We start from the raw sequence: 15,961 nt of genomic DNA on the forward strand, positions 1-15,961 counted from the left end.
TTCACTTTTGTTCTCCTCGTGCAGTTTTGTTATGTCTGTTATGTTATATATTATACTATTATATGTTTGCATTTTTAAGGGCCTTGTTTTGGGAAAACGTCTTTTGCGAGAGACTGATAGTCATCTCACCACCGTCTTGACTATTCACTGCACTTATTACTGTAACTACAGCGCCAGAAAGTGTATTTTTATCTGTGCTGCCTGTGGCAGAGTGTTTCCTCATGTTCTCGTGCTCTTCATGGTGAGAAGGAGTACATGAGAGCGTTACCGCAGGTTTGCACGCCAGGCCTGAACGCATGCGTGTGTGTGTGTGACACATCGACAGATTCACACTGACGATCCAAAGCCGAGCTGTAGAATTCAGGTTTATTTATGTGAGGTTCAAAGGTCGTAAGGTGAATTTTGGCACGTTTCCGCACGGCAGGGTTTGGATTGTGAGTTTGGAGGCAGAAATGTGCCGACTCGGGCCAAAAACGCGCTTGTTTTGCAAACGTTACAGACCAAACATGAAGAGGAACTGCTGGAGTTACGGCTGAAAGTGTTGCAGTGATTAAATAAAACATTTTACTTTTATTACTTCAGTTTTCCTCCCTGCACATGGAGACGTTTTAACGTGCCATTATTCAGACATTTCATTATTGGATGTTTTTATAAGACATTTCTTGTTCTGAAAAAAAAAAAATGGCTTTAATTGTGAATAATCGTTTCACAGCCCTATTTTAATCACATACAAAATAAAAGTTCAAGTTTGCCTAATATATGTGTGTGTACTGTGTGTAATTATTATGTATATATAATATATAATTTAATAATTAATAATTATAATTTAATTTAAGAAAAATGTTATTTATCAAACAATATATATATATATATAAATTTATATTTGTTTGATAAATAACATTTTTCTTAAATATTATGTTCACAAATAATTACTAAGAAATGGCAAGTAACACATTTTGAAGAAAAAAGTCTTCAATAATATTTTCTTTTAAAATGTTATTACATTTTTTTTCAAATGTTATTTTTTACAGTGTGAGAATATTAAACTAAAACACCTTATATATATGTAATATTTTTATATGGTAATAAGGAAATATTATTCAATTTATTGTGAAACCAGATTAACTAACACTAGATAAATTAAAACCATTATCACATTTGCATTACTTGAAACTAAATAAATGCTAAATAAATTATTAACAAAACCTATACTTATTTTTTTCAGCTAGTTTCCAAAACTACATTTCTTATTTTTTATTTCTTTTAGCTTGATGTGCTTTATAACCAAAACTGAAATAAAAATAAATGAAAGCTATATGGACACGTCTAGTATGAAGTGAACTCACTTAAAGAATTATTTAGTATAATTTTGCCAGAAAAAATTGTAGTATTTTGATCGTATATTAATGTGTAATAATATAACTTGTGTTTGTTTGTTTGTTTGCTGGTTTTATTGTATTTGTTATACTTGTATTTTTTGATTGTTTTTGCCATGAAAATGGCCTAAGATGTTAATATGGCATTAAATAAAAATATACTACTGCTACTATATGGACACAATTTAAAAAAGAAGAAATAAAAATGAATAACAAGCCCCTTTTTACGACATTGAAATGAAAAGATAAATAAAAATATGTAAAACTATATATGAAACTATAATAGTATCTTAATAACATGCATTTTCAATAAAGATGATGTAAAAAGTGCTATAGAAATAAGACTTGAATTGAAATTTGAATTATTATTATTATCATTTCTCCTATGCATTTGCCATGAAAATAGCATTTGCTGCTGATACAGCATTACATAATGACTGAATAAGTCCGTGCGGACGTGTCAGTGCGGGTTAACTAGTCCTGCTGAAGTCTGGTTTGCTGCGGTCAGTCCAAGGGTCAGCGCTCCTGCGGACCAGAGCTTTATCTGAGCAGATTAGCGCTTTAGTCGCAGGCTGGAAAACGTTCAAATCAACAAGAAACGACGTTCACAACACACTGCAACATGACGGATTCAGAGACAAACTGCAGGATGGGACTTGGTTTTTTGATGAATTGAGTGGATGGTGAAAATTTCTCTGTATGAATGAAGCTGCTTAAAAATAGCAAGAGGGACTGATGACGTCAGCTGTCGCCTGTTTTGTTTTTTATGGTTGTAATAATGTAAACAGAATAATAATTTCAGATCCTTTAAAGGAGAAGTTCAACTCCGGAACAACAATTCACAGATAATGTAGTCACCCCCTTGTCATCCAAGATGTTCATGTCTTTCTGTCTTCAGTCATGAAGAAATTATGTTTTTTGAGGAAAATATTTCAGGATTTTTCTCCATATAATGGGCTTCATTGGTGCCCCGATTTTGAACTTCCAAAATGTAGTTTAAATGCGGCTTCAAAGGCTCTAAACGATCCCAGCCGAGGAAGAAGAGTCTTATCTAGCGAAACAGTCTGTCATTGTTTTCGGAAAATAAAAATGTGTATACTTTTTAAGCACAAAAGCTGGTGTAGCACAGGCTCTGGGATGCGCGTCCACGACGCTACGTACTATTGAATCACGTCAAAAGCTCACGTGGAACTACAGACCCAGTGTTTATAAAGCGAACGCGCAAAGACTAAGAAAGTGCAAGTAAGTCAAACACTGTTTACAAACAAAAAGGTTCAACGATGTCGGACGATTCTGAAGTTGTAGGAGAAAATAACATGAAGTTTTTTAACATACTGTACCTTTTTGAGCCGGAGTACACAGACGATGAATTTAGACGTGACTCGTAGTAGTGATGGGAAGTTCGGATCATTTTACCGACTCGGACCTTTGAGTCTCGTTCAGCAAAATGAACGAATCTTTTTTTCGAGTCATTTCGTTCATTTTAGCAAAATATAATTAAAATGTTACGTGTCACTTCTCTAACACATCTACTGCTTACACAAACGTTGATCACACTACAAACAACACAAAACTGTAATGCTATAAGAAACAGAGAAGATTCATTCATTGTTTATCTGGGTCTTTAGTCTATGATTCGCTCACCTCACCTCTTATCTGACAAGTTTTCGGGTTTGAGTCATTCGTTCGTCACGTGACGCCCCATAATGGGATCGTTTAGAGCCTTTGAAGCCGCATTTTGGAAGTTCAAAATCGGGGCACCATATCATTCCATTATATGGAGAAATATCTTGAAATGTTTTCCTCAAAAACCATAATTTCTTTACGACTGAAGACATCCTGAATGACAAGGGGATGAGTAAATTATTTGTAAATTGTTGTTCTGGAAGTGGACTTCTCCTTTAAGATGAGGAACATGCATTGAGATACTAAAGAGCCAGTTCTGATTTCATATGAAAAGTGGATCTGTGTGTTTTTATTTCTCTTCTTCAGCTGCTGTGACTGCAGTCATGTGTGTCCGCGCAGGTGTTATAACATCCAAAACTGACCTTTTAATAGTATCACTACTGCAAGTTTGGAGTCAGTATGATATTTTTTTTTTTTGAAAAGAAATTAATTATTTTGTTCAACAAGGACACATTAAATTGATGAAAAGTGACAGCAAAGAAATTTATAATGTTACAAAATAATAAATGCTTTTTTTTTTTTTTAACTTTCTATTCATTTGTGAATCCTGAAAAATAAAATGCATCACCGTTTCCGCAAAAATATTGTGCAGCACAACTGTTTTCATCATTGCTAATAATCAGAAATGTTTGTTGAGCAGCAAATCAGCATATTAGAATGATTTCTGAAGGATCATGTGACACTGGAGACTGGAGTAATGATGCTGAAAATTCAGCTGCGCATCACAGAAATAAATTACAGTTTAACACATATTCACATAGAAAACAGCTAGTTTAAATTATACAAATATTTCACAATTATTACTGTATTTATGATCAAATAAATGCATACTTGATGAGCATAAGAGACATTTTTTCATAAAATCCTATCAGCCCCAAGCTTTTGAACCATAGTTTCTGTCTGTCATTAGTTTCTGTATCTGATCTGCTTGAGCATCAAGGTCATGGCTTTGATGCACGTGAACTGATAAACCTTGATTTGACTTCATTAAAAGCTTCTGTTGAATGCGTGACTGTAGATGATGACACTGAAGCCTGGAGGAAATTCAGCTTTGCGTCACAGAAATAAATTTTTACAGTTGCTTTTTATAATATATTCACATAGAAAACAGTTATTTTAAATTGCAGTAATATTTCACAATATCCTTGTATTTTTAATTAAATAAATGCAGCCTTGTGTGCACTTCTTTCTGTTGCAAAACTCACCATCATGTTCATGTTCAGCCTGAAGTCAAAAGAGTTTTATGAATGAGTGTGTTGATGTTGATGTTAATGTTGATGTTTTTTTTCTCAAGTCCCACAGGAAAGAAGTTCCGCAGTAAACCGCAGTTGTCCCGCTACCTCGGGAACTCTGTGGATCTGGGATGTTTTGACTTCCGCACGGGCAAAATGATGCCCAGCAAGATACAGAAGAACAAGCACAGACTACGCAGCGACAACCTCAGCCTGAGCAAGGTAATGGACAACATGCACGTCAAGGGGCATTTTAGTTGTTCATTGGGTTTGGAAAGTTCCCGGGTGACTTTATTTTTTGTGTCTTTTGTTATTTTCTGCTGTGGATTTGATTGGTGATGCACAGTGGTATTTAAAGTGATAGTTCACTCGAAAATAACATTCTGCCTTTATTTACTCATCCTCATGTCGGTCCAAACACAAAACTTTCATTCATCTTTGGAGCACAAATGAAATCTTGAAATAATCAAATCTGAGATATTTCTGTCACTCCATTGAAAATCTGTTCTTGTAAAGAGATCAAAAATAATTGACATTAATTGAGCCATTTAATTCAAGTCTTCGGAAGAGACGTGATTGCTTTATATGATGGACAAAATGAATTCATGTTTTATTCACATATAAACATTGATCAGCAAACATAAACAAAAGCTGTGACACGTGAGAATGAACCTCACTGTTTTTTACAAGTCATGCAAACATGCATAAGCTTCTGTGACAGGATTTGAATGCTGCAAACATTGTTAGTTGATCACTGTTTATATGCAAAGAAAAGCCTAAATTAAACCTGTTCATGGTCTCTTTACTAATTTTGGGTGAACAGCCTTTCAAGAAGAGAAATTGGAGACGTGGAGATGTGTGCAGTTGTGTGAGATGCGAAGATATGTGTGGAGTTGCATGGAGATGTGTGCAATTGTGCATGCAGTTGTGTGGAGATGTGAAGAATGAGTGTGGGGATGTGTAGAGTTGTGTAGTGTTGCAAAGAGTTGTGTGGGGAGTTGTGGAGAGTTGTGTGGAGATGTGTGCAATTGTGCGGGGATGTGTAGAGTTGTGTAGAGTTGTGTGGGGTTTGCTTGAAGTTGTGTGGAATTGTGTGTGCTGTTGTGTAGAGGTTTATGGGGAGTTGCTAAGAGTTGTTTGGGAGGTTGCGTGGAGTTGTGTAGAGTTGTGTGAAGATGCGAAGAGTTGCGTGCAAATATGTGGAGATGAGTCCAGTTGTGTGGAGTTGTGTGGAGCTGTGGGAAGATGTACTGGAGATGTGTGCAGTTGTGTGTGGAGATACAAAGAGTTGTGTAGAGATGTGTGCTATTGTGTAGAGCTTTGTGGGGAGTTGCTAAGAGTTGCGTAGAGTCGTGTAGTTGTGTGGGGACTTGTGGAGAGTTGCATTTGTGGAATTGTGTGTGGAGATGTGTGCAATTGTGTGGGGATGTGTAGAGTTGCGCAGAGTTGTGTGGGGGTTGCGTGAAGTTGTGTGGAATTGTGTGTGGAGATGTGTGCTATTCTGTAGAGTTTTGTGGGGAGTTGCTAAGTGGTGCGTGGAATTGTTTGGGAGGTTGCGTGGAGTTGTGTAGAGTTGTGTAAAGATGTGTGCAATTGTGTGGGGTTGCGTGGAGTTGTGTAGAGTTGTGTGAAGATGTGAAGAGTTGTGTGGAGATGTGTGCAATTGTGTGGGAATGTGTAGAGTTGCGTAAAGTTGTGTGCGGGCTGTGTGAAGTTGTGTGGAATTGTGTGTGGAGATGTGTGCTATTGTGTGTAGTTTTGTGGGGAGTTGCTAAGTGTTGTGTAGAGTTGTTTGGGAGGTTGCATGGAGTTGTGTAGAGTTGTGTGATGCGAAGAGTTGCGTGCAAATATGTGGAGATGAGTCCAGTTGTGTGGAGTTGTGTGGAGCTGTGGGAAGATGTACTGGAGATGTGTGCAGTTGTGTGTGGAGATACAAAGAGTTGTGTAGAGATGTGTGCTATTGTGCAGAGCTTTGTGGGGAGTTGCTAAGAGTTGCGTAGAGTCGTGTAGTTGTGTGGGGACTTGTGGAGAGTTGCATTTGTGGAATTGTGTGTGGAGATGTGTGCAATTGTGTGGGGATGTGTAGAGTTGCGCAGAGTTGTGTGGGGGTTGCGTGAAGTTGTGTGGAATTGTGTGTGGAGATGTGTGCTATTCTGTAGAGTTTTGTGGGGAGTTGCTAAGTGGTGCGTGGAATTGTTTGGGAGGTTGCGTGGAGTTGTGTAGAGTTGTGTAAAGATGTGTGCAATTGTGTGGGGTTGCGTGGAGTTGTGTAGAGTTGTGTGAAGATGTGAAGAGTTGTGTGGAGATGTGTGCAATTGTGTGGGAATGTGTAGAGTTGCGTAAAGTTGTGTGCGGGCTGTGTGAAGTTGTGTGGAATTGTGTGTGGAGATGTGTGCTATTGTGTGTAGTTTTGTGGGGAGTTGCTAAGTGTTGCGTAGAGTTGTTTGGGAGGTTGCATGGAGTTGTGTAGAGTTGTGTGATGCGAAGAGTTGCGTGCAAATATGTAGAGATGAGTCCAATTGCACGGAGTTGCGGGAAGATGTACTGGAGACGTGTGCAGTTGTGTGTGGAGATGCAAAGAGTTGTGTGGAGATGTGTGCTATTGTGTAGAATTTTGTGGGGAGTTGCTAAGAGTTGTGTAGAGTCTTGTAGTTGTGCGGGGACTTGTGGAGAGTTGCATAAAGTTGTGTAGAGTTGCGTGGAGATGTGTGCAATTGTGTGTGGAGTTGCGTAGAGTTGTGTAGAGTTGCGTGCAATTGGGGGGGATGTAAATTGCAAAGAGTTGTGTAGAGTTGCGTAGAGTGTGGGGTGTTGCATGGAGTTAAGTGGAGATGCAAAGTGTTGCGTGGAGATGTGTGCAATTTTGTAGAGTTGTGTGGGGAGTTGCAGAGAGTTGTGTAGTTGTGTGGGGAGTTGTGGAGAGTTGCATAGAGTTGTGTGGGAGGTTGCATGGAGTTGTGTAGAGTTGTGTGGAGATATGTGCAATTGTGGAGTTGTGGAGAGTTGTGTAGAGTTGTGTGGGGCTTGTGTTGTCTGAAGATGCAAAGAGTTGTGTGGAGATGTGTGCAGTTGTATAGGGATGTGTAGAGTTGCATAGAGTTGTGTGGAGATGTGTGCAGTTGTATAGGGATGTGTAGAATTGTGTAGAGTTGCATAGAGTTGTGTGGAGATGCAAAGCGTTGCATGGAGATGTGTGCAGTTGTGTAGAGTTGTGTAGGGAGTTGCAAAGAGTTGTGTAGAGTTGTGAAGAGCTTTATGGGAGGTTGCATGGAGTTGTGTAGAGTTTTGTGGAGACGTGTGCAATTGTGTGGAGTTGTGTGGAGTTGTGTAGAGTTGTGTACTCTGTGTGTAGAGTAGAACTCTGGTATCTGTCTACTGTAAGCCGGTAAAACTCGCTCTCACACCTTTATTTTTTACAGTTCTGGGAGGAGTGTGATTTCTATTTAGCCTCAACCGTCAGATGCATTTACACTTGTTCAGTTGCATCTGAAAACATCTCAGTCAGATTGTAGTCTGTCTCAAATGCATTCTGGAGGGCATTTACACCTGATCTTTTCATTGTCAAATGACAGAACACATGAAGTGGTTTAGTGGGAATGGGAACAGTGAGTTCATTTAATATTAGCAAGTTGCAGATTTTTTTTCCCCAAAGCGCATTTGCAGACCAACATTTGTGCATGTGACCCAGTTTGTAAAAATGAGCCGAACCGCTCTCTCTCCTCTGTCCCGTTCGTACGGATCGTTTGTCCTGTAGTTTTGCGTGCTGATCCTGTGATGCGTGTCGTTGCGTGGGCTGTTGGCGTGTCGCTGCATTTCCACACGCCCTGCTCTCAGGACTCGTGGCTGATATGATCTCAACCTTCACACGCTTTCATTTTCAGTTGAGCCGACTCTCTTATGGTCTTCCTTTGCCCTTAATGACCTCACTGAAAATGAAAAGTAATAATGTGATGAGTCATAAAGTCTGATTTCTCATGAGGAAGCAGGAAAGGTTTGGTCTGATCTCTGAGATCATGTGTTTATAACTCCACAACAGGTCTGTGTTTGTCATGCTGGACGTTTTAGAGGTGTGGTGATGCGCCTCGCCCCATGACACACTTCTGCCACACACACACACACAACTCATGTTGGGTTTCCATGTTTCATGGGTTCATTCCATAGGCATATTGTTTTTTTTCTACTGTACAAACTGTATTTTTTATCCCTGTACCCTAACCTTACCCTTAAACCTGCCCCTCACACAAAACTGACAGCATTTTTACCTTCTCCCTTACTTTATTCTGTGTGATTTATAAACTTGTTTCCTCATGGGGACCAAAAAATCAAGCATTTTGGATATTGCCGTCTTTGTGGGAACATTCTGTTCTGTTCTGTTCTTAGTTGGTTGTTTTTTAACCTGTAAATGTGTCTCTGTGTTTGTAGGGAAAGCCGGATCTGAACACGGCGCTGCCCATCAGACAAACGGCCTCCATCTTCAAGCAGCCGGTCACTAAAGTGGTCAATCATCCCAACAACAAAGTCAAGACAGACCTTCAGAGAGCCTCAGAGCAGCCGCGACAGGTGACTCATCGTCATTCGCACCATACATCAGCTTTCACCTAGTTTTCATTCTTAAATCAGTAACTTTATGTACTTTGGTCATTTGAATTTGTTTTTAAATATTAATATTTAGCTTTATTTTATTTGTATTTTACTTTTACTTTTAATTCACTTTTAATTTTTTATTGTAGTACTTCAGCTTAAACTTATCTTACTTCAATTTCAAGACAAAATTTCTCATTTTTAAGTTTGAGATGTCTACTAATATTATTTTATTTTATTTTATTTTACAAATAAAATTAAAACATTACTGTTAAATACATTTTTAATAGTTTTAGTTTAAGAACAAATCACTTAAGATGTCATTTTAGCTTAATCTTTGCTAAATTAGTGTTTTTATTTTTATTTTTTTAAATTTTAGTTTTATTTTTTATTTCTATTTACCTCTTTTGTATTTTTATTTCAGTTTTAGCAATTTTAGTACTTCAGCTTAAACTTATTTTTAACAGTTTAGCAGTTAGTTGCAGTGCAACATTTAACATTTTTGTTTGAAGTTTTTCTTGTAATATTTATATTTTATTTTATTTCAGCTATATTTCAATTAATAAAAACCTGAGCTGAAGCTTGTTTGACATCGTCTTGTTGTGCATTATTGCATAAATGCAGCCATAATTAGACAGCATGTTAATACAGATTAGTCTGAATATTAAGTTGGCCCAAAGTATTGAAGATTATTACTCATCTCACTGTAATACTTAATTATAATTGGTCAGTAGTTTCAACATAATACACCAGTCAGTGGAATCATTGTGGAATGATGTGTTGTAGAGATTTATATAACCAATCACAGCATTTAGTTGCATTTAAAGCTGTATCTCACATCCACCACTAGAGGATGCTGAAGTCTCATTCTGCACTCATTCATTTATTTATTTATTTTTGTATTATATGAAACATAGAATACAAAAACTCATAGAGGTTCTGCACTCATTCATTGTCTGTTAGGTTTGTCAGACGGAAGGATCAGAAATGGATGTGAATGTTCTGTTTTCATGAATACGCTCACATTCATCACATTTCAAACCAAAAGCTGGAAGCTGCATGAAATGATTGTTTCTGACTCTTTGTTTTGAGTCTTGTTTTCTAGATATGAAAACAATGCCTGTGGCCTGCTGCAGAAATGATCTTAATAAAATCAGAACAGATTCATTCAGAGTTTCATACATTTTTTGAATATTTTAAAACCAAAGTCTTGATGCAGATTTAATAAGAAATATGCAGATTGTGCTCTATATATATATATAATTTTATTTTATTTGTTTATTTTTTGGAACCTGTGATTCTTTTTTCAAGATTCAGCATTTATTCAAAATATAAATCTTTTCTAACAATGTAAATCTATGCTATCACTTTTTTTCATTTAACACTTCCTTGGTGAATAAAAGTATTAATTTCTTTCAAAAAAATTAACAATTTACTGACCGCAACCTTTTGAACAGTAGTGTATATTGTTAGAAAACCTTTCTATTTTAAATAAATGCTCTTCTTTTTAACCTTTCATTGATCAAAGAATCCTGAAAAAAATATCACAGGTTCCAAAAAAGTTAATCAGCACAACTGTTTTCAACATTGATAATAATCAGAATGATTTGTGAAGGATCATGTGGCACTGAAGACTGGAGTAATGATTCTGAAAATACAGATATAAATTAAATTTTAACGTATATCAATATAGAAAAAAATTGTTTTATATGGTAATAATATTTCACAATATTATATATATTTTTTTGTATTTTTCATCAAGTGAACACAACCTTGATGAGCATAAGAAACATCTTTAAAAAACATTAAAAATCCCAACCTTTTAATCAGTTAATTAATTAATTAATTAATTAATTAATTTAACCATGCATTTGTGATGTTATCTAATTTATTTATTTAGTTTATTATTTTTTTGGTCTATGTAAGTTAGTTTTTATATATATATATATATATATATATATATATATATATATATATATACACTACCGTTCAAAAGTTTGGGGTCAGTACATTTTTATTGTTTCTTTTTTTTTTTTTAAGAAATTAATACTTTTATTCACCAAGGATGTATTAAGTTAATAATTAAAAGTTTATTAAAAGTTAATAATAAATAATAAAGTTAATATTTATATTTTGAATAAACACTGTACTTTTTAAACTTGTTATTCATGAAAGAATCCTGAAAAAAATATTTGGCAGCACAACTGTTGATATTATCCAACATTGATCATTCTAATAATAAATCCGCATATTAGAATGATTTCTGAAGGATCATGTGACACTTAAGACTGGAGTAACAGCTGATAAAAATTCAGCTTTTCATCACAGGAATAAATTCTATTTTAAAGTATGTTAAAATAAAAAACATTATTTTATATTGTAAAAACATTTTGCAATATTACTGGGTTTTTTTTCTATATTTTAAATCAAATAAATGCAGCCTTGATGAGCATAAGAGACTTCTTTAAAGACTATTACAAGTCTTACTGACTCCAAACTTTTGAACGGTAGTGTATATATATATATATATATATATATATATATATATATAATTTATTATTATTATTTTTTTTTTTTTTTTTTTAACTAGTCTGTGACTTGATTGATTGATGTATTTGTTTATTTATTTATGTGTTTTTCATTTATTTCTTTGTTTGTGGATTTATGAGTTTGTTAATTAATTCCTACATTTAAAAAAAAAAATTATTATGAAATGAATTAATTCTTTCATTCAGCTTCTATTCAGTCAGAAAGATGCTGATCACGATCATGTTCAGTGCTGGTTTGAGATGTGAGATCTGAAGTGTCCGTCTGTCTCTGTCAGTCGTGTGATGTTCTGCGTCTCCTCTCAGCATCATCAGCATGTAAACAAGCGCACACTCAGTGTTCTGCTGCACACACAGCGTTAATCAGAGCGAGAGACACACACTGCAGATGAGCTCCAGAACAATCACACACACACACAGTCACTTAAACCCTGAGAGAGACACAGGAGACAGTAATGTGTGACGGGAGACAACATTTATTTAAAATAAGACACTTTCCTAACACTGTACAGTTCTGTTCAAATATTTGAGGTTTAATGCATTTTCTTTTCCTTTAATACTTTTAATACTTTTATTCAGCAAGGCTGCGTTAAATGGATCAAAAGTGCAAGACATTTAAAATGTTACAAAAGATTCTGTTTCAAATAAATGCTGTCCTTTAGAATTTTCTATTCATCTGTGAATCCTGAAAAATAAAATATATGATAGTTTGCACAAAAATATTGTGCAGCACAACTGTTTTCAACATTGATAATAATCATAAATGTTTGTTGAGCAGCAAATCAGCATATTAGAATGATTTCTGAAGGATCATGTGACACTGAAGACTGGAGTAATGATGCTGAAAATTCAGCTGCGCATCACAGAAATAAATTACACTTTAACACATATTCACATAGAAAACAGCTAGTTTAAATTATAATAATATTTCACAATTTTACTGTATTTTAGATCAGTTAAATGCAGCACTGATGAGTAGAAGAAAGTAGTTTCTGTATCTAGCTACAGTTTAAGTCTGCTAGCTGACGAAGGTCGTCATTGGTCTTCAGTAAAGTGTGTTTTTTTTTTTGTTTGTTTTTTTTTTTGCCAGTCCTTTTGATGCAAATCTTTTGAACAAAATATTTTGATTATTTTTTTTTTTTTTTGTTGATTGATTTTGGAAATTTGTTCTTTGGCCATTTTTAAATATTTCTGTTTCTTATTACATTTATTAACATTTATTAATTTGTTTTGAATTAGCTTTTATTTTTTATTTCCATTTGTCATTTTAACTTTAGTTTTAGTTATGTTTTTTTGTCATTTTTATTTAGCTTAATTTTTCAGTTTTAGCAATTTTAGTATTTCTACTAACATTTATTAATTTGTTTTGAGCTTTTTCGTTTAATATTTTCAGTTTTACATTTAAATTTTGTGCTTTTCAAATGTCATTTTCAAATTTTCCTTTTTATTGTTTTTATTTATTTTTTATTTTTTTTTAATTTATTTCTGTTTGAGTAATTTTAGTACTTCAACTTATTTCAAACTTATTTCAGTTAGTTGCCAAGGCAGCATTTTCGTTTTTCTATTTCTATTGTAAGTTTAAGTTTTTACCTAATTGTTTTTAATATTGAATATTTAATTGAATAATTGAACTGAATTTCATTTTAATATTTAATTTAACTTCAGCTTTGTTTGAAGTGTGTTTGAGCCGCTGGTTGAGTTCTCCGTCTCTCATGTGGGGTTGTAACAGCAGTGGAGGGTGGATTTATTTGTCGGGGCCCCGCGGCGCTCGTGGACGAGCTGTATTTAAGTCTCCGGTTCAATAACTGTGGTGTGTTTATGAGCGCTCGTTGCGGTTTGTGTGTCCCGCGGGCCGCCGCTGCCGCCGCCGCCGATGTCTGACCAGCAAACGCACAAACGCTCCTCCAGGCCGAATGAAGCCGCTGCGTTTAATTCATTAGAGACGGCGTGAGATGAGCGGCGGAGCGGCCCGTTAACGTGTGACGTGACGTGGATTCGGGCGGTGATTCAGCAGAAAATCGCTCGCGGCTGAACGCTTGACCTTTACCATCGTTCTGACCTGATTCCGAGCGCTTGTATCTGGAGGACGTGGATAATTAGATTTGTTAAAACCCTTGAAGATTGATTCATGTTAGTGCAGGACATTAGAAGAATGAAAGATCTGTCAGCATTTATTTATTTGTCATTCATCATTGACTCATTATCATTCATGTCCATTTAGAGTTGATTGAGTGTCTTTTACTTGTGGAGCACAGTAGAATCTTCTTGGTTCTTATTTGTACACAATCCATCACTATCAACCACAGTTACTTTAGCATTATGCATACTATGTTCATTATTTATATATAACATTTGTGCAATAATAATAATATAGTATATTATGATACAATAAAATGTAATTTAGTAATATAATAATTTAATATAATTTAATATATAAATATTTTTTATAGCTTTTAAAATAAAATCGAAAAAATATTTGTGTTTTAAATGAACATTTTTATTTATTGTAAATTGTACTTTTGTATTTATTTAATTATTTATTTTAAATTTTAATGATTTATTTTCCTTTTTACTTTGTTTTATTTAGTTTACATTTTATTAATTTATTTTAAAATTTTTAATTTCACATTTTAATTATTTAGATTTTTATTTATTTTACTTTGTTTGTTTTTTATTATACATTTTACAATGTATTGATTTATTTTATTTATTACCAGTCCTTTTGATGCAAATCTTTTGAATTAAATATTTTAAATATTTTTTGTTGATTGATTTGGAAATTTGTTCTTTGGTAATTTTTAAATATTTCTGTTTTGTTCCAATTGGTTTTTCAGTTGTGATGTGTTTTATTTCGGTTTTATTAATTTTACTACAACTTTAACATTTATTAATTAGTTTTGCATTAGCTTTTATTTTTTATTTCCGTTTGTCATTTCAATGTGTCTTTGTCATTTTATTTTATTTTATTTTTATTTAGCTTTATTTTTCAGTTTTAGCAATTTTAGTATTTCTACTAACATTTATAAATTATTTTCAAATGAGCTTTTTCTTTTTATATTTTCAGTTTTCATTTCAATTTTAGTTTACATTTTAAATTTTGTGCTTTTCAAAAGTCATTTTTAAATGTTCCTTTTTTTAATTTTCCTTTTTAAATGTTACTAATTTTTTGTTTATTTAATTTATTTGTTGTTATTATTATTGTTGTTGTTGTTTTTATTTTTTTGTTGTAATTTGCTTTATTTCAATTTGAGTAATTTTAGTACTTCAACTTATTTCAAACTTATTTCAGTTAATTGCCAAGGCAACATTTCTGTTTTTCTATTTCTATAGTAGGTTTAGGTAAGTTTTTATTTAATATATATATATTTTTACCTTTTTTTAATTTTAATTTAATATTTTAGTTAATTTAATTTTTTCATGTTGTTTCATTTTAATATTTAATTTCATTTCAGTTTTGTTTTAACTTTGTCATGTGGTGTGTGTGTGTTCCAGCTGTTCTGGGAGAAGCGGCTGAAGGGTTTGCGGTCGTCGGACGTGTCGGAGGAAGTGCTCAGGACGATGGATCTGCCCAAAGGTTTACAGAGTAAGTCTGCGTGAGCGTCCGTGTCTGGCGTTCGCTGATGGCTGGCTAACGTCCGTGCTGTCGCGCAGGTATCGGGCCGGACTCGTCGGACGAGACGCTTCTGTCGGCCATCGCCAGCGCTCTGCACATGAGCTCGGCGCCCATCACGGGTCAGACGTCCACGGCGGCCGAGAAGAACCCGGCCATTTGGCTCAACACGTCGCAGCCGCTCTGCAAAGCCTTCACCGTCACTGACGACGACATACGGTAAGACAAAGGTCAAAGGTCAAATTTTGTCATCTCATGTTTTATTTTTAGCATTAATGCATTAATTATGCCATGTAGCGCTCCTCATAATGCACTGCGTGATCTCACGAGTCGTCGTATCATTGCGGCGTTGTTGACAGTGAAGTTCTGAGCTCATCCGCTCTCTTAATATTCTTTCATAATTCAGGGTTGAGGCGAGGGAACGGGCGAATGTTTTATGTATTCGTCGGGTTCCTCTCGATCGAGTCGTCGGGAATCAGTGTCACAGTTCAAGCCGAGCTAAAAACCTTCCCGCTTCTCCTGAGATTGATGCGCGAGAGTCATTTCGCTCCGTCTCCGACGCTAAATTGGATGCTTGCTGGATGAAAAACACAAGCCAAATAAGATTGTCCTGCCGTACTTGTTTAGAGTCTGGAGTTTCTTCAGCATACTGATGAGACGCTCGTCTCTGAGCGGCAGCGTAGCGGTTGAACGCCGGTTAGGGCTGGTTAGAAGGAGGTTGGTTTGAGCCGTTAGTCAGAGACTTCAGCGATGACTGTAACAATGGTCAACAGCAACATGAAATGAAACATGAAGTGTTTTTGAGGTTTAAAAAAAATGGAGAATATTAAATATTTATGCATTTTTATTTCAAATTATTTCAAATTTTACTCATTTTAAATCCATTTAATTATTGGAAATTTACGTATTTGGAATTGTATTTATATAATT

The 15,961-nt window shown here is 34.9% G+C and overlaps 1 protein-coding gene across 1 annotated transcript in view; it reads left to right on the top strand.

The window, feature by feature from the left end:
- The window catches only part of mbd2 (methyl-CpG binding domain protein 2), a 39,611-nt gene that overhangs the window by 8,024 nt on the left and 15,626 nt on the right, over positions 1-15,961 (top strand). Inside the window, exons 2-5 of the mRNA XM_051110197.1 lie at positions 4,357-4,516; positions 8,717-8,854; positions 14,914-15,004; positions 15,073-15,250. Of these exons, the coding sequence (XP_050966154.1) occupies positions 4,357-4,516; positions 8,717-8,854; positions 14,914-15,004; positions 15,073-15,250 (567 nt within the window). The remainder of the gene's footprint in view (positions 1-4,356; positions 4,517-8,716; positions 8,855-14,913; positions 15,005-15,072; positions 15,251-15,961) is intronic.

The sequence above is a fragment of the Labeo rohita genome, chromosome 5 (genome assembly GCF_022985175.1).
Source record: "Labeo rohita strain BAU-BD-2019 chromosome 5, IGBB_LRoh.1.0, whole genome shotgun sequence".
Classification (NCBI taxonomy): domain Eukaryota; kingdom Metazoa; phylum Chordata; class Actinopteri; order Cypriniformes; family Cyprinidae; genus Labeo; species Labeo rohita.